The 25386-nt window shown below is 39.7% G+C and overlaps 2 protein-coding genes across 2 annotated transcripts; both read left to right on the forward strand.

The window, feature by feature from the left end:
* The first annotated feature begins 413 nt into the window (after positions 1-413).
* Positions 414-7560, forward strand: BRS3 (bombesin receptor subtype 3). Its single transcript, XM_064670063.1, has 3 exons — positions 414-1050; positions 3621-3972; positions 4561-7560. Exons 1-3 carry the CDS (start codon positions 620-622, stop codon positions 4966-4968), a joined length of 1191 nt encoding a protein of 396 aa, XP_064526133.1. The 5' UTR covers positions 414-619; the 3' UTR covers positions 4969-7560.
* Positions 7561-11060: 3500 nt separating this feature from the next.
* HTATSF1 (HIV-1 Tat specific factor 1) lies at positions 11061-25331 on the forward strand. The gene is made up of 9 exons (XM_064670062.1): positions 11061-11409; positions 14937-15141; positions 15455-15502; positions 16333-16487; positions 17508-17671; positions 19261-19360; positions 19869-19958; positions 20443-20580; positions 20963-25331. The coding sequence occupies exons 1-9, from the start codon at positions 11239-11241 to the stop codon at positions 21245-21247; spliced, it is 1356 nt and encodes a 451-aa protein (XP_064526132.1). The 5' UTR covers positions 11061-11238; the 3' UTR covers positions 21248-25331.
* Positions 25332-25386: the final 55 nt, after the last annotated feature.

A 25386-nucleotide genomic window follows, 5' to 3' on the forward strand; every position in this document is an offset into this window, starting at 1 on the left:
GGTCACTGCATTGCTGTGATAGAAAGACTAATCAGAACATAGGCAGTCTCTACAGCTTTTTCAGCAAATACTATATATGTTCTATTTTATCCGTCATTAATGTATACTGAAGAGTTTTGTGTTAAGTTAGTATATTCTTTGCTTACCTGTACTACTGAGAAAAGTATTTCAGGTTTCCATTTCAGGTTTTTCCTTTTTAGACTATTTTCAACGACATTAGGAAACATTTGCTAAGTAATAAACAAAACCTAATATCATAATAGTCATCCTATGATATTTACTTGCCAGATGTCTCCAAGAAAAAAGCACCTCATTTCAGCTAATGTCTTTAAAGAAATTCTGTTCCTCTTTTCCTCCTCCCTCTCTGCTCCAATAGCTGAAAAGCCAATAAAAAAATTCTCCACCTCCTCCACAGTTCAGAACAAGATCTATGTGCATTTCTCCTAGGCATGTTTTGAGATCCAGAAGGGGATGAAAGTAGCTAATGTGCAACGGGAATCCTGATTTCAGATACAAACCTTCACCTCTCCATTGACCTTGCTAATATGCTGCAAGCTAATTATTTAACAATTTTTTGGTCAACCTAAGTCCAGCCTGGGGAGAAGAAACAGTTAAAGAAATGTCTCAAGCATACTTGCATTCAGCTAATCAGACTTTGTGTGCATCTATGGATGGTACAGCACTGAAATCAATCACTGACAATGAAACAACAAATGAAAAATGGACCGAAGACTCCTTTCCAGGATTAGAAATACTGTGCACAATTTACATCACATATGCTGTGATCATTTCAGTGGGTCTCCTTGGAAATGCTATACTCATCAAAGTCTTTTTCAAGATTAAATCAATGCAGACGGTTCCCAACATCTTCATCACCAGCCTGGCATTTGGAGACCTGCTGCTCCTCTTAACCTGTGTGCCTATAGATGCAACACGTTACGTTGTGGATACCTGGCTCTTCGGAAGGATTGGGTGCAAGCTGCTGTCTTTTATCCAGTTAACCTCAGTTGGAGTGTCAGTGTTTACCCTGACTGTTCTCAGTGCTGACAGGTGGGTCTGTGCAACTGATTTGCCAGGAGATGCTGCAGGTGTGAAGTTAGAAATGGGTAAAAGAGCAGAAGTTATTGTTTTGCACAGTATTAAATAGCACATTGTAATAGACTAAAACCAAACCCAAAACTGACCAGTCTCCCATGTAATTTAAAAACACGTGTTAGTAAAATTGGAGCAGTGCTTTTTATTGGAGTGAAGTGAGAAAGACTCTTTAAGTCTTTTGACCTTTTATTAGTTTGAAGTACAGTACAGGGGGTTTTCTCAATTGCACAGAAAAGGGAAATTGCTTAAGTTGGGGAAAGGACAGTATATTGGTGCTATCTAGTGGTGCACTAAAGTAGTTAGGGAAGACGAAAAAAAAACCTGTGAAAATGAGTGGAAATCCTTTGTCCTATGCATTCAAGAAATCCTAGAACATGAAAGATTGACATGAGGTAAAAATACAAAAGAGAACACAGAACAGAGTGAGGACAAAGGAATGAATCCAATAATTTGATGGCTACTGTAATTTTCAGTTTCATAAGTGCATATATATATTTTTATATATGTTTTCTCTTGTAGTTCTTATGTCATTTACAGAAACATTTTAGCCCAGATGTCCTGAAATTAAACTCAGGTTACAATGACAGCACTGCTAGTAGGGACCACTGCTTTGACTGCTGTCAGGAGTTGCTGAACAATCAGTTTTCCAAGTACTTCTTTCCTGAATGAAAAAAGCTAAGATGCAATTTCATTTCAATCAGCAGGAGCATGTCAAGGAGTAGAAAAACAAAAAATGAAATTTAATAGTAAGAGAAAAAAAGATTTTCATCTAGTATGCCAGCAATTGTGGATTGTATGTAATAGCAAGTGATTCATGTGTCCAGAATTTAAGCAATGGTGCTGCTACTGTACTCCAAAAATAATCATCCAACACAGGAATGGCCACAGTGGGGCAGATCAAGGGTCTATGTAGGACAATACCAGCATCCAGCAGTGGTAGTACAAAGACAAGAAAAGACACGTAGGAAGAACAAAAACCTCTATCCAACACTATACTTAAACCCTAAGCCTTCAGATGACCCCCTAAGCAGATGTGGTTTCTGTCTATTTAATAACCTCAATGGGTTCTAGATCCTTGTCCAGCCTCTTCTTGAACTTGTTCAGCAATGACTTTCAGTGCCTGTTGAATAAACAACGTGCCTTCATTTGATGGCACTGTCTCTTGTGCCAGAAGAGAGAGCCCTATCCATCTCTCCCAGCTATTCATGTTATATTCCATCCTTAGGATGTTTGTGTTTCTTTTAGTTATTTTTCTAATAATACCTAACATTTTGGGGTTATGTTGGGGGGGGTTTTTTAAGGGTTTGGTGTGGTTTTTTAACTACTGCTTAATATTAAGCTAATGTTTGCACTGAACTATCTATCATAGCTCCAAGGTCTTGGTCCTGTATGACGTCAGTTTGGAACCCACCATGGAGTAAATAACCTTTAAAGGTCCCTTCCAAACCCACCTATTCTCTGATTCTACAGTTTAGACACTTGCTTCTGTATTTAATGCTTCATGGTAGCTGTTACATAAATACTCCATGCCACATTTTCACAGGGTAACTACATGGTAAACTTACTGAGAAGGCTCAGATCAATCACGTGCTCAGTGCCAGCCTGTCATGTTCCTGTATGCTAGAAGAGCCCTAAGTCAATAAAAATGGTATTTGATAAATAGCAATCCAGCTTCCAGTCTTCTATTTGAATTTGCCTAGCAGAGAAAAAGACCACATCCTTAGCTTGTGCAAAATGGTACAACTAAGCTGGCTTATCCTCTGGGTCATTTTCCACTGCCTTTCCTTTCATGCCAGTCTTGTGCCCTGCTGGAGGCATCACTTCTTTCTGCCTTATGGAAAATCCCTGATCCTTGAGGAACTGGATATACTGTTGCTTGTGCTTCACCCACCTTCATGGGAGTTGGTCCTCTTTCTGTGTCCCATTTCCACACATATTGTCACATATCAGTAGATTTACCCAGATTTTTCTCGTCTGCCTGACTCAGTCCACATTCTGCAGAGTCACAGGCATGAATCAACAGCAGTGTCCACTCCTGCTTTATAAATATGAATGAATCCTGGAGCATTACTTTGAGTCAGATCACTGCACTCCACTGAGAACTTAGGAATATGGAAGAAAGGAGGGCTGTACATGCTTGGGTTCATGATTTATAAAATAGCTAACCTGTTTCACACCTTTACCAGTTTTGCATACTAATTCCATCATTTACCTTTCTAGGCAGTGCCACAAAATTAGGAGAGATGATTGCCCTTACTGATCCCAATCCAAACTGAGTAAGTCACCTTTATTTAGGAAGGCTTTAATGGCAAGTCCTGCCAGACAATCCATTAAAATACATGTTTAAAATTAGTTTTTACATTTCCATCTTAATTCCAAAGAGCTAGTATCTGTTTTCATTTCTAAGACAATTCCAGCAACCTTACTTTAGCAGGAATAGAAATGGCTTTAGCCTTAAGAAGTTTGCACTGTCAGTGATTGCATTATTTCTGTATTTCTTCTGACAATGATGTTGGTGGTTTCAGGTACAGAGCCATCGTGAAGCCCTTGGAACTGCAGACTTCAGATGCGCTCCTGAAGACCTGCTGCAAAGCTGGATGTGTTTGGATCGTCTCCATGATATTTGCTATCCCAGAGGCTGTTTTTTCAGATTTGTATTCTTTCAGCAATCCTGAGAAAAATGTAACTTTCGAGGCGTGTGCCCCCTATCCTGTATCTGAGAAGATTTTGCAGGAAGCTCATTCCCTGGTTTGCTTCTTAGTGTTCTACATTGTCCCCTTGGCTGTCATTTCTGTCTACTATTTTCTCATAGCCAGAACTTTATATAAAAGTACATCCAACATGCCAGCAGAAGAACATGGTCATGCCCGTAAGCAGGTAAGCTACAATCAAGCTCTAAAGTGTCCAATTTCCCAAAGTCTATTGTGATGATTAACTCTGAATTCTTGAGTACAAAACTTTACCTGATAGTGGAGTAAAAAACTCCACAAACTCAGCACACACTGGCAACCCAGACTCAGCTGTGCTCTTACACACGTGCTCATGACTCACCACTTGTGAGTGTCCATGCTTTCCTAAAGAGGGATGGGTCTGTCGTGCTTTATCATGACCCTATAAACTCAGGAGTTAAACCATTGATTTGTAAACACTGGGACCTCATCCATGTGAGCTGACACATTAACTACAGTACATTTAAGTCCTAGTCTAGATGAGAATGCCACGTGATTTATAATGGAAAGGGAATGTGCTCTGCACTGCAAACACTTTGTTAAGAAAATTATGAAATAGATTTATTTCCCTGTTTATTTCTTCTGGTTTGGTGTTTGTTTGGTTTTTTTTTTTTCATTTTGGTTTATTTGGTTACTAATGCAGTTAGACTTTTACACTCCTTTGCCAATCAGCACCAACAACACAAACATGTCACTAATTGCTACTAATACCAGATACACGTTATTTTTTTCGTAGATTGAATCCCGCAAGAGAGTTGCAAAAACAGTGCTGGTGCTTGTTGCTTTGTTTGCCTTTTGCTGGCTGCCTAACCACATCCTCTACCTGTACCGCTCCTTCACATACCACTCTTCTGTAGATGCTTCCACCTTCCACCTGATAGCGACGATTTTCTCCCGCGCCTTGGCCTTCAGCAATTCCTGCGTCAACCCCTTTGCCCTTTATTGGCTGAGTAAAAGTTTCCGGCAACATTTTAAAAAGCAAGTCTTGTGCTGCAGGGCAGCGCTTCGTAGAAAGCCTCCCAGTGCCACCCAGAGCAATTCTCCTACCAGGGCCCTGTCAGTCACGGGCAGCACCCACGGCTCGGAAATCAGTGTCACGCTGCTGACAGATTACAGCATCACCAAAGAGGAGGAGAGTGTTTAGTTCACGTGGGACGAAGGACAGAAACTGAGCCTTTACAGTCAAGTCACTGCCACTGGGATCCTGGAAAGAGGTGGCTTGCCCTGTCTGTGAAAGTGTTTTCATCAGGAGTTTCTCATTTTAAAAAATAGACAATAAAGAAATCAAACCAAGTGGGAAAAGAAGCTGCAACAGCTGAACTTTCCAGCATAAGCTCAAAGGGATGGTTTATGTTCCCAACCACGACCATAGATTCCTAGATGGAATTCCTGGACTGGGCAAGAGAGGAGTTAGCAGAGTTGGTGCGAGAATTGGCTGTGAGGATGGTTTTATTCTTGGTGACTTGCTCTTTGACTTGTGACTGAGAGCTCCCTCTAAGTACTTGCATCTACAGCAAGCAAGGAAAACCACCTGTAACACGAACAACCAGGCAGAATTTTGATTTATTTATTTTCTTGTCCTGATTGTTACATATAGGTAAACATCTCAGAAAGAATGTTAAAATGAAAGAAGGCTAAGGTTTGTAGCACTGTGAAGTAAAAAAAGTAAAGCATTATGGGCCAGATCCACAGTAGCCTTTGCTCTGTCAGTGACTTTGAAACTCTGGCTAAGAGCTGACTGCTGTGTAGTGAGATGGATGCTCTTCACTGTTCCTGAGGAAGTCAAGGGAACCAGCAGGTGATCATCTCTCTGAGAAAACTATAATAATCTTTAACAACACTTGTAAAATTCTTTGTGACCTATGGGTAAAACATCTCAATAGTGCAGAGTTCTTCATGGTTTAACATCAAGAATTATCGATTTAACATCAAGAAATTGGGGTGAATCTGTATCAGAGTTCTAGCTGGGATGCACAGTGAATGCTCAAATGTGCCCTCCTGCCTTATTTTGCTCTGTCTCCCAGAGTGGTCTTGAGTGCACAATCTGGATTTCTCTCAAACGAAACTGTGTGTCCAGTCCATGGAATCAGACTAGAACAAGTTTGAAGTAGAAACTGTACAGTGTGGGGGGCCAGACCAACCCTTTACCTGCACTGATCCACTCCTGCCGTAGTGTACGTGGTTGTATCTAAGTGGTCTGCACATGTTCAAGCATGCTGGGAGAGCTGGATTTTTCTATCTTACTAATTTTCTATTCTTCAAGTTGTATCCCTTTTTAATATTAGGATAGACTGTCTTACTGAGATAGGCCTTCTAATCTCAAATCCACTGATTTTATGGCTCGGCTTGCAGAGACAAGTCAGGACAGCCTGTCCAAGCTCAGCAGCACTGCTGGCAGGGACTGCCTTCCCATAAGGAAATACAGGAGGCAAGTCTTCCTATCCCATGTTACAAAACAGTTGAATGACACTTATTTTTATGAGTTTTGTGTTCCCTGAACCAAAATTTTGTTCTGTGGAAGTTGTTCTGCGGATAGAAAACACAACAGATTTTCCACCGCTTAAACTAAGGGGCTCCTATTTCAAAATAATTTGGGTGTTGAAGTATAGAACAGAAGCTGCAATGTATGAATTAAAATAATTCTGTCAGCCACAGACGCTTCCATTTTAACTAACCCTTGAAGGTATAAGCTCCCTCCAGATGTACAGAGCCCCTAACAACACATGGCTGGAAATCCATCCACCCATGCACCATTATCTGAGTTCATTATAAGATGAGAAAATCTATTTACAGTCTCTCTCTGTTGACTGCCCTAATCATAAACTATAAATCCCAGGGGCATTGGAATACAACCTCTGTAGTCATCGTAAACCAGTTAATGACAGACCAGTTTAGTCCCATCAGGCCTGGCCTTTTTTTACTACACTCCTCATGTTACAAGCTGAAAGACTAAAGAACTAATTTTCAAATGCATTCTTCCTTTTATTGTACCAATTGTACAGCAGGATAGGATCACTGAAATAAATGGAAATATAATAGCATAGAAACACAATTTATGTCAAAGCAGACTCCAGAGACCTTATTTTACTCTCTTTGTCTTAATGTAACACATTCCTGGTAGTGAGCTAGGTACAAACATAACAAACATATTGCACTGATATTTTCTCCTTCTCTTTTTTTCTTCATGGAGCTGGAGGGTGAGACTGAAATAAGTAGATAAGCCCACACACTTATGAACCTACATTTATCTTCCTGGATCTTACTACAGGGAATTCTAAACAAAAGAAAAATCAACAAACATTATGGTTTTACAGCTCCTTACATCATTCTTTATTCTAGCTTAGTAAAGCCTTTGGGAAACAAATCTGCTACATGTTTCTGGACTTCACAATTTGTCTCTGTTGGAGACCAAATTTCCCACTGCAAAATCCTTGGCTACATCTCAGAGCAGCCGTTAAAAACCAGGGTTTCCCAATTCACCATTTTTCTTGCCTTGCATGCAGCTACTTTTTGCTTGTGTAACTACTCCTCTAGCTGGGTGGTCTATCTATTGCTAATATATCTTGTTACAAAACTGATGGTTTTGCTATATCCTGCACATGTTTTTGTTAAAGACTGGTAACATTTCAAGCCATAATTTAATTATTCTGTGTACTTTATGCTTTGATAATTCTGTACTTTCAAATCTTCATGACATGTTGTACTCGAGTAATATATTGGTCAACATATATTTTTATCTAAACAATCTGATATTATTCATTTCATCTACTCCCCACAATATAATTATCCCTAAAATGTCTCCACATCACCATAACTGGATTTAGGGGAAAAGGGTTGTTTTCTTTGCAATCTTTTCTCAGTGTTCCAAAGCCAGGTTCTTTCACCCCTAAGTAATACAAGTGGAAGAGCATGTACAAATAACTTCTATTTACAGTAATACTAAGAGTTATTTAGTGAAGAGTTGGGATGAATAATTAGGGGTTCACTATTTATGTCCACAGTATAAGAACGGGTAGAAAAATGGCACAAAATACTGAAAAGCAAGACTCCCTCAAAGGTCTTGTTCATGCAGAGTCTTACTGAGAAAATAAATACGATTTCTAGAAAATAGGGGGTTTTATAGTTTGTTTTGTGAATGAGATATACACATTTCATATTCACATCAGCAACAGTTTTAAAATCAGTACTCTGTGCTGTCACAAGATGCCAGTGTAGTTAAAAAAACCAAAAATCCACAAAAATTAACACATCCATGTCAAAGCAGTGCCACAGTGTAACTGACTGCATCTCCAGCAAATGGCACAGGGTATTAAAGTCAGTTACACAGTTATAGCCATTTTAAAGCTCCCACTTCTCATAGAAACAGCTTTGTTTTGTTTTATTTTACAAGGGCTGCCTGCTGACACTTGTGTGTTTATGCTAAGGATATTACAATTAAAGAATAAGCCAAAGTTACACACAGTCACAGTACGTACACATTTCGATCAGTGGCACTTAAAAAATATAATATGGGCTCTAATCAGTGTTTAGTTATAGGCTCTGCCACAGATGGGCCCCTCAGTGCAAGGTGAACCGTGAGGTGGAATTTCTGTGCATAGGACAGGATATTGAATTTTTAGCACATCTGTACTGGTCCCGTAATTTTTCACACTGTGAATTTTTCACACTCTTAGTCACTCTCACTAGTCTGTGTAACAGCTACAGGTTCCGGCCCCACGGAAAGTCCAAACAGGAGTAACCTCTCTGTACTTAACCACTAATTACTGCCTCCTTAATTTAACATAACAAAGCAGCTCAAGGAAAGAGTGTTTACCTAATTAAGCATTAGCTAGTGATTTGCTGCTTCCCCTCTAACAGAGAGCAAAACACCACTTCAGGAAAACCAAGGTATCCCTACTTTTAGTGGATGGCATCTCTAGACCAACAATCAGCTCTGATGAGCCAAGATTGTCTTGTATAACACAGAAGAGTCAGACACAGATACAGAACCATGCTAATGCCTCCTTTTAATATTTACTTTGAGACATTTTCTTAGGATTTAAAACACCATTTCTTGACAGACTGATCCAAGCTGTAGGACACTCGAGCCCATCCCCAGAACATGCAGCTTGGAGCAGCAGTGCTTGTGCAGCCATGAGTTGTATCGTTTCGAGGATGTGAGTGAGAGGAAAGCTGTCTCGACTCCCAAAAGTGATGCGTTTGCAGCCGAATCAGCTCCCTGGGCTGGCCCTCTGTGCTGTCTTTACCAAGGAGGAAGGGAACAGACGGTGGTGACTCCGCACGAGGCAGTGCCGCAGCAGCTGCCGTCACACATGCTCTGGTCTGCGGGAAGTGTGAGGACTCGAGGCACTGTGTCCTGGTAGCCTCGTTAAAGTGTGCAGATCAGATTTACCTCGCACTAACCCTCCTGCACACAAGCACGCTCTCATTCCCATCGGATCGAGATTAAATCTGGATCTCCCGCTCCCCACAAAAGTGCCTCTCTGTAAGCAGATCTGAACACCAGGGAAAGCTGTACTGCCTGGGCACAGACCTCGCTGCAATCACTCGGGTTATAAACATAAAAACCCCTGCCAAAATGAAACAAGCAGGTTAAGACTTAAATTGTGTCTCTCTTACAATGTCGAGGCTGTGATTATCTTATTTCCCAACATATATCCAATTCCAAATTTTATAAGTAAGCACAGTTTATGTCCAGGCTCTCACGCTCCTCTCCACAATCTGTTTGAAAGTGAAGACAAATGTCCTTTAAGCTGTCAGTTTATAAGTGATCACAAAGCAATCTTTGGACAACTACCGTAATAGCCCTGCCAAGAGAAAATTCTTGAAGCATGAAAGATGTCATTAACTAGGCTGGATGTTCTTTGTGCGACAGCCAAAGGTTACTAGAACTCTATATTTATATCCTCAGCAATTTCATCTGACAGCCTGTTGCCCAGGCAGGGAGCTGATGTTGGTCTTTCCCTACAGAGCTTCATGATCTTGTGTCTTTGATTTTATTATCATTCCAGTCTGTATGACAGTAAAGATATATTTGTTCCTGGAATACTGATTTCCAGAAAATGTCGGAATATCGTTTGTATTTCTGAGTGGAAAGATTGCTTTGCCCCTGGCAACTGGCCACTGCCAGCTTTGATGTGGCTCAATTTTCATTTAAAACAGGTGGCTATTTTAATACCTAGGGTTTATAGCTCTAGGTTAAATTTTGCAAAACAACCTAATCAGTGTGCTTCTTCATCCTCTAAATAAAACACTTTTAAACACAGCCATTAAATTTGGGTTTGATGTAGCTGCCTGGGCTACACTGTGAAAACCACTAGATGGCACTGAATGAAGGTCTTTTAAAAATTGATTCGCGTGAGAAAATTGTATTTAAAATATTTAAGTGTTCACAGGCAGAGTACTAATTGCAGACTTCATTAATGCAAACTAATTCCGTGTTTTGAAGCCAAGCCTCATCCCGCTGTCCCAGCGTACCAACCCTTTCCAAGGGGAGCACAACAGCCATGGCTGGACAAGGGAGGAGCAAGAAACAGTGTGATTTCTTGACATTTCGCGTGCCATTTTTGTTTCATTTATCTTTTTGGTTTTGCCTTTGTCTCTAGCAGGACACGAGGACCTGTCACTGCCAGACGATGGCCAACACCACTGACAGAAGCAGCTTCACTGACCAGCGTTTCCCAGGGCACAATGGCGAATGGCATCGCAGCAGGAAGTACTTTTATTCGTGTCCCAAACTTTTATTTATCACGTAAGCAAAGCTGCAGCAGCGCCCACGCAAAGCCCATCAAGGCACAGCTTCTCGCCCACAGCTGTCTGGCGCATCAGAGGCAGCCGCCCTCACGCCGAAGCCCTGCCTGTGGTGAAACAGCGCTGCAGCCGGAGGCAAAGAGAAAGAGAAAGGGAAGAAGGCGATGCGGGAGTCTCACCACCCCCAGCCACCCTCGCCCTCAGGGCCCGTCACGGCCGCGCTCAGGGCCCGCCCACAGGCGGGAAAACACACCCCGCCCCCTGCGCGCGCCCGCCCCTGGACAGGCTCCACCCCCGCTTCTCATTGGCTCCGCCGTTCCCCGCGTGACCCGACAGCGCGTCGTTCATTGGCTGCGGCGCGGGGCAGGAGGCGGGGCGGGCGAAACCACCCCGGTGGTGGCGGCGGGCGGGGCAGGGGCGTTTCCGGTGCTGTGCGCGCGGCGGGGCCCGGCACGATCGCGGCGGCCGCGTGAGACGGGTGGGGGGTCCGCGCGCGCTCCCGCCGCTCCCGCGCGCTCCCGCCGCCCAGAGGGGCGGGGCCGGCGGGCGCGCGCCTCAGGCCGCGGAACGAGCGCGGGTTGTCCAGGCCCGGCGCGGGTTGTCCAGGCCCGGCGCGGGTTGTCCAGGCCCGGCGCGGGTGCCGAGTCCCGCCGAACGGGGCAGGATGAGCGGCGAGGACGGGAACGAGGAGTTCTACCGGCAGCTGCAGCTGCAGCAGCAGTACGAGGCCGAGCCCGGCGAGGGCGAGGGCGAATCCGACCCCTTCACGTACGTGGACCCGGCGGACGGGGCCGCCTACGAGTGGGACCGGGAGAAGAAGGCCTGGTTCCCCAAGGTGGGTGCGGGGGTCCCCGGAAGGGTGAGGAGGAGGAGCAGTCGGGGCTGGGTCCCCTCGGCACGGAGGTGTCCGCGTTCTGCCCCACTGGTGTCTGCTGAGGGTTCAGTGGCACCGAAACCCCCCTTTTTACAGGCAGAACCGTCCCCGCCTGTGACCGACTGCGATTTTGCTGCGAAGAGCTGTGTCTCAGCTGTGTCTCAGCTTCTCGCCTTGGCTGAGGATCTGCGGAGTTGCTCGAGCCTGGCATGAAGTCACAGTTATATTTGTAGGTCTTGGTCCGTGCTGCCTTTAGATCTTTGTCACAGTGGCTGTGGTGATCTTTTTGTGGGCAGTGAAGTGTCTGTTAAGGTGTCTAGATGAAAATATATCCTAGATGAAAGTATATCCCTCTTTCATTATTACCTGAAAATAGTGCCTTGTACAGGTGCGATCTTCCATATGCTTCAGTCACAGAAGTGCACTTGAAAATTAAGTGTATTTGTCTTACTTAGTGGCATTCCACAGCATGGAAACACGTCACAGTTTTTCATCTTGGTTGTTTTTTTATTAAATATTTTCAGGATAAAAAATGATTTTGCCATAACACTGTGTTTCTTCAAAGGGAGAAGGGACATAGGTTTAATTAGCTGAGCAAATCTGCTGATCTGCAAGTGAAATAGTGGTTTTGTTACCGTATAACAATGAATGAGGGCAATTAATTTAGTATTAAGACATTTTATGGGGTCTGCTTGATAGATGTAATGTGCCAGTTCTAGTTTGTGACTGTGAGTTCATTGCAATTCAGAGAATCTGAGTGAGAATGAAGCCTGTAGTGCCAAGTTTGAATGTGTGTAAACCTAGGAAGGTGTCTGCAGCAGATGGCTTATGGAGGGGTAAAAGCATTGAGAAATCCAGACTCACAAAGTGGAGCACTGAGTACCCCTGGCTCCCTGTGGAGTGCTATATCCAGTAAGCACAGTAACTTGTAAAAAGGTTTTTCTTTTTTTTACCTATTTCTTCCCCTCTTTCTCAACTATTTTTTTAAATTTTTCTCCTCTCAGTGTCATTTGACTTTCCCAAGTGCCTTTCTTATCTCTTCTGTCTTGGAGAGGAGATAACATTAAGGGTTGGACAGGTTAAATAAGAGCAGCGAAGTTCACTAGTAAATATGATGTGTAGGAGAAGTTGGTGACCTACCAGTGACCCATAGAACTTCACAAAGATTCTTTGCTGAGCTAGACACCAGTGTCTCAGGTTACTTCTTCTGCCTGATGATTATTCAACAGAATGTTTTACCAAAATAAATTGGAGAGACCACCGGAGCCAGAAGTTGGAGTACTTTCTCCATGAGCAGTAATAAAATTCTTAATCTCTGTTTCTTGACAAAAGATGAAAATATGACTGGTCTAACCATCATCTACAGACTGGGACTGCAGTGCTGCTCTGCTTTGGGAGTAGTGGCTGCTGAGCTTCCACTAAAGCATATTTCAAAGCCGTGCAAAAAGTGAATGATATTAATTGTCAACATTCCCCAGAAAAACTTGGAGACAGTCAAATATTTAATAGAAGCAATTGTAACCTCGTTTATTACTTAATTGCTTTTCTTTCAATGGTACTGTATTGATGAATACCAAGTTCTATAGTCCTTCATGGACATATCACAAAATAGCACAAGGAATTCATCTGCTGCCTCCATCAGTTATGAAAATACAGATGTTGGCTGTCATCTGCAGGCACAGGGTATCTGTTCTTCATTTGGTTAATCTATTCCTTTCCATTTCAGTGGGACCAGCAGTTAATTACATGCTCACATGTCCTGTAGTATTGTATTTCTTCTCCTATAAGCTTGATCACCCCAACTGTGAGGGTATGCAGATAGAACTGATCTCTCTGTGATGTTTTCCACCAGAACTGGATTGAAGCCCCAAGTAACAAATTCTGATAATTGGTGTTTGTCATACAGGCACAGTATAACATAGTTTCCAATAAAAGTCTTTATATTTGTATAAATTCCTTTGTGCTTGCAAAAAACACATTTTAAAATGAGGTAGTTGTAGTGGTTATATGGTAGGATGATATTATGCAAAAAACATCTTTGTTATTGACTGGTAAAATTTGATAGTCCATGGTAGGTAATTTGCTAAGAATAAATTGAGCTTTACACAAGAATACAGTTCCCCCTGAAGCTGAAAAATAATCCTGTTGCAGGAAGGTGGTTGTTGCAGGTTTAATCACTAATTTATCAGTAAGTTCTCTGATGAAAATTAATAATCCTGTTTACCAGAAAGTACAAAAGCTTCTTAATTCTCTGGATCTCATCAACTGTAACACTGAGGATTGCTAAGGTTGCTTGTGTCAAGTATGATGAACCTGGTTAGAGCACAGTGTCTTCTTCACTAAATGTGGTTGTACTTTTTCTTTCTCTTGACATGACATTGTGTTGGGTCATGTCTGTAAGAGCAGCCACTTACATTCCTTATCGAGGTGTGTTGCAAGTCTTGTTTAGCCTGGGAGCTATTTTGTGCTAAACTTTAAAGTTATATGGGGCTCCATGGCATCTTGCATTATTCCTGACGAGCCTGTTACTGTCAGTTCTGCATTTTTGATTTGTTATAATAGAAGTCTAGAGTTGAAACGTGAAGCTTTGAACCATTAGAAGATGGGAGATTGCATTATCATCATTGACACAGTAGTTTAATGACATCAAGTTTTGTTCTCTATTGAATACAGATGAACCAAGTGCAGCACAAGTCAGAGATAAAATTTTCAGAGGTTAAGGCTCAGCTTTGGGAATAAATCCTTTCAGAGTGTGTAACTTCAGAAAATCCTTCCTAATGCAGGGATGTTGGCAAAAGCAGCTCTGATACATATCTTTGCATGGGATTGCTAGTGGCTAGTATTAAAATTGGTACTGGGTGTAATTTGTAGGGATTTTTTTATTTTGACCTCTAAAACATAGGCATTAGCCAATCTTAAATTTTATCCAAGTGTAGTCTCTCTCTAGAAAAGAAGAAGCTAATTATCTATTAGTAGGATATAAAGTAAAACATGTGGCCTTAGAAACAGTGTGTTAAGATACATCTCTGCCTAAGTGCAGTATTTACTGTCTGTCAACACAAATATAGGTCCTCCCTGGAAATGATTCCATGAAAAGGCAGATGCCTGCAAATGTCAGTTGTTCATCATCTGTGGATAAGTTGTTGACTTACTGTCAGTGTCACTTTATCTCTTAACTATGACCGGGAGCATTTGGTTTCTGTCCTTCAGGCAGGTCCAATTTAAGTGGAAAGCAGAAAGCTTGGTTTGAAAAAAGTCAGAACTTGTGAAATGTTTGTGTAAAAACTTCATGTGCTGTACAGAATTAGTGTGTTTGTCCAGTTGAGGTAATGCCTGAACTTGTTATGCATATGGCTTTGCAAAGATGATTTAAAACCAGTTTTAAAATACCAGATTGGAAAATGACCATCACCTAACTAACATGAAAACACAAACCCGAATTTGTAGTTCTTTGAAATGTTTGATTAATTTTCCTAATTTCTTTTCAGATAACAGAAGATTTCCTGGCAACCTATCATGCCAACTATGGCTTCCACGCAGATGAGACAGACACTTCATCTGCCTCTGGCACAGCCACTGAAAGTAAGCAGCCAGTAAGTTCTAAGACAGCAGAAACACAACCATCAGCAAATGAGAAAGGACCAAAACAAACAGATCCAAAACAAAAATCAGAAAAAAGGAAGCTGGAGCCAGGTAAGTGACAAAGTATTTCCCTATGTTTAGCTGTGACGTGTAGTAACAAGTGAAAACTGGCAATTGTTCAGTGTTGTCTGGTACAGCAAAGATATGGGTTATGCTGAAAATTTCCAGATAGTTCTAAATTGTATGGTGCTTCATAGATATCCTCCTAAGTCGGGATGCAAGGTGGAAAAAAGCAAATTAAGGCATGTTCAGAGCTTCCCCTTGAGCAAGCAAAAATTGTTAGAAATCTGATAGAATATAAACATTACTGTATGCTCCCATGTTTAATGTATTACCATAACTGAATTAAAACTCTTGTGTTTAGGATGGTTTCATGTTGAAGAAGACAGAAACACAAATGTTTATGTGACGGGTAAGTGTTTATTTATCTACTTGGAGCTAAAGATGGTAAAAGAGACTCGTAAACGTCTTTAATATTCTCTAGTCAATCTGCCACTTGCAAGCTGCTTAATGTTATGTTCCTGACTGCATAATGTCTTGGTGACCTTTAAATTGCAGATGTGGGAGAGTAGTCAAAGGGACATGCTCTGTGCTTTTGTCTGCTAAATGTGATATTCTGTGAGCTGTGTCAGCCAAGTCACTAATTTGTTTGGGTTTTTTTAAGCAAAACAATTTCTGCAGGCTCTTAGGGGATAGAATAATGACAAGTTTATAACCAGATAGTGCATCAGCTATAAACATCACTTAACCTTTAATTTTTATTTGATTTAATACATGCATAATTAAGTTACTAGGTAAGAAAGAGGAAAGAGTGAAAGAAAAAAGGCTGAGAATAGAATGAGGAAATAATGGGGAAACTTAAATGAAATTATCTGTGCCCTTATTATGGTGTTTCTCGACCTGTTTTGGATTGTGGGGAGCTACCCTTAGATGCATATACAGAAGAACATTTATATATGTATATGCTTAGTGGCTCTGAGCAGTCACAGAAGTGCACATACTTGAATTCTCAAAAATCTTCATCCAGATCAAACTGGCATGGAACATCCACATAATTTTCTTATCCATTTTGGTTTTTTTTCTTGTCCTTAGTTCAAAGTTCAGACCTTATAAAGTCTATACATTTTCAGTTGCTCTTTTTGTCGAATCTGTAGGTGGAGAAAATAGTTGTCAGTTTATAGGTTGGGGGGTTTTTTTGTCCATAGACCATACTCAAGCCTTCTGTTTGAATTTATTTTGCAGGTTTGCCTCCAGACATTACAAAAGATGAATTTGTACAAGTCATGTCAAAATGCGGTATCATTATGCGAGATCCTCAGACAGAAGAACACAAAATCAAACTGTACAAAGATAAGGAAGGAAATCTTAAAGGAGATGGCCTCTGTTGCTATCTGAAGGTCAGTGGTGCACTGAAATGAAGTTTTCCTTCCCACTGAAAGTACTTGTGGCCACTGTTTCAGAATCATATTCAGGAGACTGTTGAAACATCCGAAGTGTAACTTGAAATTTAGGTCTCTCTTTTAAAGGTTTACTCTAGAAATGCCCACTTGTGCACCTCTTATCCAACCCCACCCTCTACCTGAAAGTGGCCATAATAGCTGCTGAACATGTCTCCCTACACGTTCCTCTCTTGGGTGACAGTGATTATGGGGTGAAATGGGGGACTGTTTATTTACCTTTTACTTTGAAAATATGCTACTGTGTAACTGAGGATACTGTATACCAAGGACTGTAGTCCTATATATACACTTTTAGTTGAGAACTGGTTGATTTCAGAACTCTGTTACATTCTTTATTAAGCCATAAAATTTATGTTTAGGCTGCAGTACTGTTTCCTTCATGTGTTTCACTTGTGAATCATTTGGAAGGTTGGTGCTTCCAAGTGCAACCTGCTTTAATTCTGCAAGAAAAGCACCAGGCAGTGCTAAATCCAATGTCCTGTAGTCTGTGCTGGTTTTGTAATTGGAGTAGTTAGGGCTGTTCAGTGCACAAATATAAAGACAGGTTCCACTCCAAAGGACTTTCAAGAAAATATTAAAAATTACATGTGAGAGTCTCAACATCTGCTGTTCATGGAAAAGTGATACAAGCTTTATAGGAAATTAGTCCCCTGAAGTCTTTTTATTCTTTAGGTTCATCAGCTTGCCTGATGGTTGCAGTTTAGTTTCTGTGACATATTTGAATAAACTGTGTGCAGTTGCTTTTGGGAGCATTAATCAATTATAACAGGAGTGCAGAAATACTGGATTTTGATCAAGAAAGCATTGCCAGCTGCGTGTCAGGAGACTGGGAAGAGAAGTGGCCTTTTCAGTGACAGGGACCTGATGCTTTGCACAATATACTTAACACCACGTTATTGGGATCATTTGACTGTGCTATGTGCTTTAAAGCTTGTGCTGTGTTTTATTTTCAAATAGAGAGAATCAGTTCAACTTGCATTGAGGCTTCTGGATGAGGCAGAAATCCGAGGCTATAAATTGCATGTGGAAGTTGCAAAGTTCCAACTGAAGGGGGAGTATGATGCAAGCAAAAAGAAGAAGAAATGTAAAGACTACAAGAAGAAGCTGTCTCAACAGCAGAAGTTTGTATTTTTTATTTCAGTAGAATATTGCTTGAATTCTAAGTGCTATTAGTAAAGTGCTGCTTTCTTTCAAATGCAGTGCTAAGCTATGCAAAAGTTAAAGTCTTATCTGACAGTGAAATACCTTAACTAATGCACATTTAAAGGGGAAGTACTCCTAAATTAAATGTTAATATAATGAGCTTCTTTGTGACTTAAACATTGAAATAATACATAGGGAGCCATGGTCCTTTCAGGTGTAGAAGAAAATATTACAACTCTGGGGAGATAAGACACTTCTTCTGAGTGTGTGAGTGTGCAAGATATCCTGTCAGGATATTTGGGCTTGCTGTTATAAGGTCATAACACTGACTGCCCACATGTATTTTGTACCATAATGTAGTTAAAAAAGGGCAAAAGATGCTTGGCTGCCATAGGAGAAAGTACTAAAATATCTCTGTAGATTCCCCCAGACATCAATCTCTGGTATAAAATATACTGATTTTTTTAATTGTACCTTGATTCATTGCTTTTGTCGCTTAAAAACTGTTTTTCTGCCTTTTGGAACCAAGAAGATGCAGATTAAAGAAGAAAGAAGTTTGAACTTTTGATATTTTATTGAAAGCAACATTCCACTGAACGTTGTAAATAGTAATGCAGAAGTGTTTTGCCATAGTTAAAGGGAGCAAAGGCTACTTGATATCTTATCTATTGAAAACAGAAGTAGCTTGACATGTGTCTGCCCCAAGGATGCATTGGCAATTCTTGTTGTAAGAAGTCTCCCATGTGGAGATGATGAATGAAAATAATGAAACTGCATTTGACAGCAATTTGTGTGAATAAAATGACTGTGTTCCTTTTGAGTTGAAGAGCATAATTTACTGGTAAAACTACTCTCATTGGGAATCCATGTTTTCTTTAGCTAAAGTAGGAGATATAAGAAGGAATTTAAGATTTTCCCCCGATATATGAGTTTGAGATTTAAAAGTGTGAGTATGTGGGGTTTATTTGTAATAGGATATGAAGTAGGCATTTCTATGAGAAGTAACATCTGCTGTGAGAAGGCAAAGTCTTAGAACAGGTGCCCTGAGTTACACGACTAGTTTGTGGCACTGTGGAACAAAACACATCTTACAGCAGTGCCTGTGTAGGAGTCAAAGTCTTCTTGCATGTTTGTTTAAATAAAAGCAGTTAAGTTTTACTAAAGGGAATAGTGGATCTCCTTTTTTACAAAATAAGTTAGGAAAAAATGGCAAAATATCAGCATTTTAATTGTACTTGGCAGCACCTGATTCCTGTATCTGAGCTGAATCTAAGGAATTAAAACTTCAAAATTATTTTCTTTGTGTTTAAAAAAATGCTTTGATTTTTACAATAATTTATATTCCTTCTTTGAGCTTTAAAGTACCTTAAAAGACCAGTTGCTTTGTAGAAGTGGTAAACCTGGGTAATTATTGTATGTTTTAGATGAATAACTTAACACTTTTTGTCAAAAATACGTGTTGATGTATTGCAAAAAATGCCAAATTAATAATTTTTTTTCAACAAATACTTGTAGAAACTGAAGAGAGCCGCAACAATATCTTCTTACTGTTGCTTCATTTCATTAGACAGCTGGATTGGAGGCCGGAGAAGAAAGATGGTGCAACTCGAATGCGACATGAACGCATCGTTATTATCAGGAATATGTTTCACCCAAAGGACTTTGAGGTAGGAAAATGCAGTTTGCTACTGTAGGTTGGGCTGTTAACAGTTAACATTGTCCGAAGTTTCTGCCATACAAATTTTAGCAAAATTCTAAGCAGATGAGAACCAGATTTGGGCAGGGCATTCTCCTGTACCAGACATCTGCTTGAAATTCATTCAGCTCTCTGAAAAACAAGAAAAAGATGTTGGTAAGAATGTATTTTTCAAATCAGCCTTTTTCACTGTCTGTATCCTGACAATATTCCTTTTTGGGATGGAAAGAGGAGTAAACAACAGTAACTGTTAGGATGGAGAAACCAGCACAAAATAGCTTTGTTAATAAGTAGCATTTATAAAATTAAAATAAGAGCTGTCTGCCAACTCTTAGGTGGCTTTGAAACTGCAGCATAGCAGCACTTACTTTATGAACTTCTGATGGGTTGGCACATGGCTTCCATTAGTGACTGAGCAAAAATAAAGCTGAGAGAAGTGAGTGCTTGTGTTTAATTAAAGCTGTGTGACTGCTTTGCAGGAGGATCCCTTAGTGCTAAATGAGATCAGAGAAGATCTGCGGACAGAGTGTGAAAAGTTTGGACAAGTAAAGAAGGTTCTCATATTTGATGTAGGTATTTTTACATGCTGTGTTGGCAGAACTGATGTAATGTGCAAAGCTGCAAAACGTTTAGGCTGCTTTAAATATGAGTAGAGTGTTTATTTGGTTTTGTATGTTTATTTAATGGAAACTTGACTTAGTCTTTTAGTATTTTAAAACTGCTTTGAAACTTAATGTCTAAGCACCCATCAACTTCAGCCTAAGTGAAGGCAAACTAACTCTTTTGAAGAACTTGAATACAAGTCACAAGTTTGAAAGTATATAAATACATTTAATTGTATCTAAGCTAGCTGAAACATTTCCTGTTTCCTGTGTTCAAAAACTGTGTTCTGTATGCCAGTAGAACAAAATATGTAAACTTGGAAACTGATATTTTCAAACAGGACTATGTATTATCAGAATGGAGCCATAATTGATTTTGTAGCACAATCTAAAAGATACTGGAATAAGTACACTGGTTAGAATATTAAATGAAAGGTGTCTCTCCTTACAGCGACACCCTGATGGCGTGGCTTCTGTGTCATTTAAAGAGGCCACAGAAGCTGATCTGTGCAAGCTCACTCTAAATGGAAGGTGGTTTGGAGGCCGTCAGCTCAGTGCTGAAACGTGGGATGGTGTAACAGATTATCAGGTAACCTTTCCTGGTCCTATTTCATCAAATATTTCTTCCAAACCATAAATCTGTTTTAACTCGTGAAGTGTTTGGCATCCCCTTCCCCTGCCCACCCCTGCACTGTCTTGCTTCTCCTCAAAAACTGCTAGAATGTCCCCCAAAAAATCATTCTGAATTATTCAACTTAGCAAAAAATTAAAGGACCTGTTTTGTGTGTTGGAGATGTCAGTTTGGAGCATTATCCACTGCATGTACAGATTGTTAGTTCGCAGTCAGCAGGGCCTTCTGAACTCTTGAGATAATTTTGTAAGATAAGTGTTTGTATAATTCTATCTGTGTAAATACTCATTTAGACAAGGATGACTTCGAAATTATGTGTATTAACATCTCTTTTTAATAGGTGGAGGAGACTGCAAGAGAAAGGGAAGAAAGGCTGAAGGTGTGGGAGACATTTTTAGGGGATCCTGATGCAAAGGAGCAGCAAACTACATCTGGTTCAGATTCCGCATCAAGTAGCGTTAAAGCGCCTGAAGGCAAACAACCTCCAGGAGTTAATGACACACCTAAGGAGGGTGCAAATGATGAAGCTCCTAAGAGGGAGAATAATGGTGAGGGCATTAATGAAGATGGAGCTCCATCCACAGACAGCAGCCTTGCAGGCAGTGATGGTGAAGCTGATACATAGCACCTTTAATGCTTTATGAAAGCATGATTTTTAGGGTGATGTTTGAGTTGATCCCTTTCTTCAGGGTGACTACAGACAATATTCATATGAATATAGGCATATTAGAATGTCATCAACTGTGTGCTTTGAAGTTTTCATTAAAAGCAGTATTTAATGAGGTTCTAAAAGTTTGTATTAATTGGCTGTTCAGGTAAAGTAATTCAAGTTGCCAAGAATGCAGTAAAACTCATCAGGCTTCTTTTGTTCTAACTATGCTTGTCAATGTTCCATCATGTGAGTGTGAAATACATTCTAACCCTTAAGTTTATGTAACTGTATGTAACTTAAGTAATGCAAAGCTATTACAAGATTTGTGGATTTTACTGTTAATTTTCCTGTACCCCTTGGAACTCAGTATTTCATCCTTAAAAATGATTTGTGTCCTGAGTACTTTGGTTCATTTTATGGAACAGATGCTGTGATACATATGGGGTGAATGCATAGGATGTGTTGCTATTCATTAGGTAGCAAATGATACGAGTAGTACCAAGTCACAAACTTAAAAGAAGTGGAAAACAGACAGCGTTGCCATAGCCACCCTCAGGCAAACCGAGTGAAGACAGATTATTAAATCACAGCATTCAGTAAATTACTTTTTTCCTTCCCCTATTTAGATCTTTTGTTGATGTTAGATAGAGGCTGGAATTATGTCAAGGAGACTAGAAATGCATGAGCACACACATTCTAGGACATAATGAAATAGATAGATCTTAAACTCTCATGGTCTGTATGCAGTAGGTATCAAAATAGGCTTTCGATTTTTGTGGTGGCTTTATTAGTTTTTGCTTTTATATTAGAGGTTTTTGTTCCACTTTGTTAGCATGATGAGTGTAAGTTCTCAACATTTTAGTTTAGCCCTGCATGCTCTTCAGAGTGGGGAGGATCTTCCATATTTCATAAGATTTAAAGGCTTTTGGCAGCTCAAACTACAGTTTGTTGTGCAGAAGTTAGAAAACTTGAAAACATGCTTTCAAATAATGCTCTTAAAAAGCAAATGCTAGCCCTCTTAGAAATATTTCCAAAAGCAAGGATTTAGAAGACATTCTAACTTCAGGTATCTTAATACATGGCAGGCTATCAAAAATAACTGAGGGAGCTGTTTTGGGCATAGTCATTCTTAATTTAGAATCCTGTTATTTTGATAAGTAAGGGTAGAAGAATATGGATTTAGGCACTAAATAATTAAGATACTGGTGCTAAATTCATAGCACGTTGTTCATATGGGTGGTAACCAGTACACATTTGTAAGGAGGATCTGCTGAATTGTTTTAATTCATATTGGATTGCAAGAAACTATAGATGCTAATTCCTGTATTTCCATCATGAGGTATTTGGAATACTCTGAAAATTTGTGCTCTGAGATTACCATATATATTTTTTCAAGAAGTCTATATGGTTCTCTTATTTTGTTGGGGTTTTTTTAATAGATAATCAGTATGTGTGGGTAGCTATGCCAGCCAGGGCATCTAAGTTAACACCTGCCACTGTGGTTATAAGGTACATCTTTTTTGTGACAAAAAATACCTGATCTTACAACAGAGATTATATTTGAATTCAGAGGTTAAAAGTCGGGGGCTCATTATAAGCTGGGATGACAAATTTCCTTTTTTGAGTCGCATTATAAGGAAGAGCTGTAGCTCTTGCCAGCTGAAAAAGTCCGTTTGCTCCTATTTCCAAGTGTGAGTTGTACGTTTCAGCAAAGCAGGTCTTTGAAGAATTCAGGGGATCTGAAACACTGCCTGCTTAGTAGCTGCACGTGGTGGCATGTTCTGATACATCTCTGGGTTGTGTTGGTTCTGCCTTAGTTATTTTTACTGGTAATAAGCACCACAGACCTTTGAGAGCTGGGAGCGTTTGCGTATGAGGAGTGGGATTTAATGTGATGGGTATTGCTTTCAGTGCTCCTTTTTTTCCTTCCAGCTTCTAGACTCCAGGCTTTAGATCAATTACTCTTGTGTTTTGTTTGCTTCATTTTTTTTTAAAGGAGCCCCAGTCATGTAACAGTACACAGTTAAATCACCTGTTTTACAGTGGAATTGCAACTGATGTAGGGAAACTTGTGGACAAATGTATAAAACTTGTACAGTTCTATGAAGCCTTATTATGGTATCAGATATGAAAAATAAGGTTAGTGTAGTGTATTATTTGAGAAATAAAGAATCATTTTATGTGCAGTGACCTTCCTCTCTCCGATTGATGTACACATTTGACTGGCTTGCTGCAGAAGGGCAGTTGATGTCAGTCCTTTCACCTTTCTCTCTAGACCTCACACCGAAATAGAGCACCAAGAAAGACTGAGACCAAATGCTTTACTGGCTTTCCTATTAAATAGGGTTCTTAAGGAAATAAAAACTGTTTTTTCATGCAAATACGTTGTTCTGAAGTGCGACATTACACTCAAACTGGTATTTTCCTTTTGTCTACCTCTGTTTTCCCCAGTAAAATGTAAAAATATATTTTTATAAACTACTCATTGAGTTATTGCATTTAGTAGTCCAAGGAGAGGTTAATGCAGCTGTAACTTTCTTTTCAGCAGATTTTCATTCAGACTGAATTCTTTTGACATTTTCCTTTTTTGAAATGATGCAAATTTTTATAAATTAATCTGAACAGAAATAAAAAAATCACAAAAGTTAAAATTACTATTTTGAAGTATGACTGTGACAATCTTGTTGTATAGAGCAGTAATGTTTAATACCAAATTTTAACAAATCTGAGGCTGAACAAGGTGAGTTGCTTTTTAAACTTACATATTTTTCTGACTGAGCATCATCATACATAAGTTGGTAAGAAGTTAAAACCCCCATGGAATTTTCAATGTATTTGTTCTTTAATTAAAAGTGCTGTTTAATTACTTGCTCACTAGAAGTGACAAAATCAAACTTTTTGTTTGATTTCTAATGTAAGCTTTTGGTGAGAGGTTCATTGTAAGAGAATCTGTCTCCTTCCCTCTGAATATGATGAAAACAATAACCAGCAGGAGGCTGAAACAATTTGTGGATAATCCTTGTTGCTCAGTTTTGAACTGGAGAAATACTTGTTTCTATTAGTTCACACAGTGTAACAAAATGGATGTGAAGCCACTTAAACACAACAGCAGGGACAGAGTATTAACTGATCCTTCAGTATAATTCAGCAATAATTGCTTTTTTAACCATACCATCCAAAATCATTTCTTAGCTTCAAGATACATTGGTAGTTTGCTTTACAGTCAGCTGCTCTTTAGTGCTTTGCTGGCAAGGAAGTTTTATGGGGTTACAGGTATTTGCCAGAGATGACGTGGCTTGAGGAGCAAGGCCAAGGTAGACACCTGGAAACAAAAAGCCCCAAAAGAAAAGGGTTTCTTGAAGGCTTTCTCTTTTTCTCGCAGGTTCTGGAATGTTCATATACAGCTGTAAAGAGAGAATTAGTTTCATTTTGCATCAAAATGTTTATCTGTTTCTCCTGCTTTTTTTTTAATTACTTTTTTTAATTGAATTTCAGTCCCTCGTACAGCTTACATTTTGTATAAGGATTGCAATTCACTTAAAATCATTAGTGTGTTAAATGCAGTGCATTTTAGCTAAATGTCCTAGACATTATTCAGTTAAGGTTAACCTATTTACAATTACAAATAATTCACTTAATTCACTTAACTTGAAGGTATTGGATGCTTCATAGAAACCCAAACTTGCCTTTAAATTTTCCAGTAAAATCGATATTCGTACCCTGAATTCTTGAACCTAAACAAAACAAATTGGAGAAAAAAAATTAAAAATACTTACCTATAGATGTTAATTGGATTTTAAGTTCTCATTTCTGAATTTGAGGAAACATACTGCAGTGTGGGAAATGAATTCTGTGAGTTGTGTACTTGTGTTGATTTGACTTGTGTGTATTTTAGTGCTTATTATACACGGCTTGAAGTCTTACTGTCAGGATACTCTGGAAGTTCTGTAAAATATTTATAGAATTATGAAATCTTTTGCAGCAAATTGGTTTTTTGCTCATTCTGTAATAAGAAAGTATATTGTTAGATTAAACTTTTCAGTAAGTTGACTTGGAATTTTTTCTGACTGGTGATTTTTCTTTCGATAAATTGACCATTTTCATTTATCCTT

Source organism: Pseudopipra pipra, chromosome 13 (genome assembly GCF_036250125.1).
Source record: "Pseudopipra pipra isolate bDixPip1 chromosome 13, bDixPip1.hap1, whole genome shotgun sequence".
In the NCBI taxonomy this organism is placed as follows: domain Eukaryota; kingdom Metazoa; phylum Chordata; class Aves; order Passeriformes; family Pipridae; genus Pseudopipra; species Pseudopipra pipra.

Excerpts from the sequence above, each read along its gene's own strand:
- BRS3 (XM_064670063.1), top strand. The coding sequence starts at position 620 with ATGTCTCAAGCATACTTGCATTCAGCTAATCAGACTTTGTGTGCATCT. Across the intron at positions 1,051-3,620 it reads ACTGTTCTCAGTGCTGACAG|GTACAGAGCCATCGTGAAGC; the intron begins GTGGGTCTGTGC and ends TGGTGGTTTCAG. Across the intron at positions 3,973-4,560 it reads ATGGTCATGCCCGTAAGCAG|ATTGAATCCCGCAAGAGAGT; the intron begins GTAAGCTACAAT and ends TTTTTTTCGTAG.
- HTATSF1 (XM_064670062.1), top strand. The coding sequence starts at position 11,239 with ATGAGCGGCGAGGACGGGAACGAGGAGTTCTACCGGCAGCTGCAGCTG. Across the intron at positions 15,503-16,332 it reads CACAAATGTTTATGTGACGG|GTTTGCCTCCAGACATTACA; the intron begins GTAAGTGTTTAT and ends TTTATTTTGCAG. Across the intron at positions 16,488-17,507 it reads GCCTCTGTTGCTATCTGAAG|AGAGAATCAGTTCAACTTGC; the intron begins GTCAGTGGTGCA and ends ATTTTCAAATAG.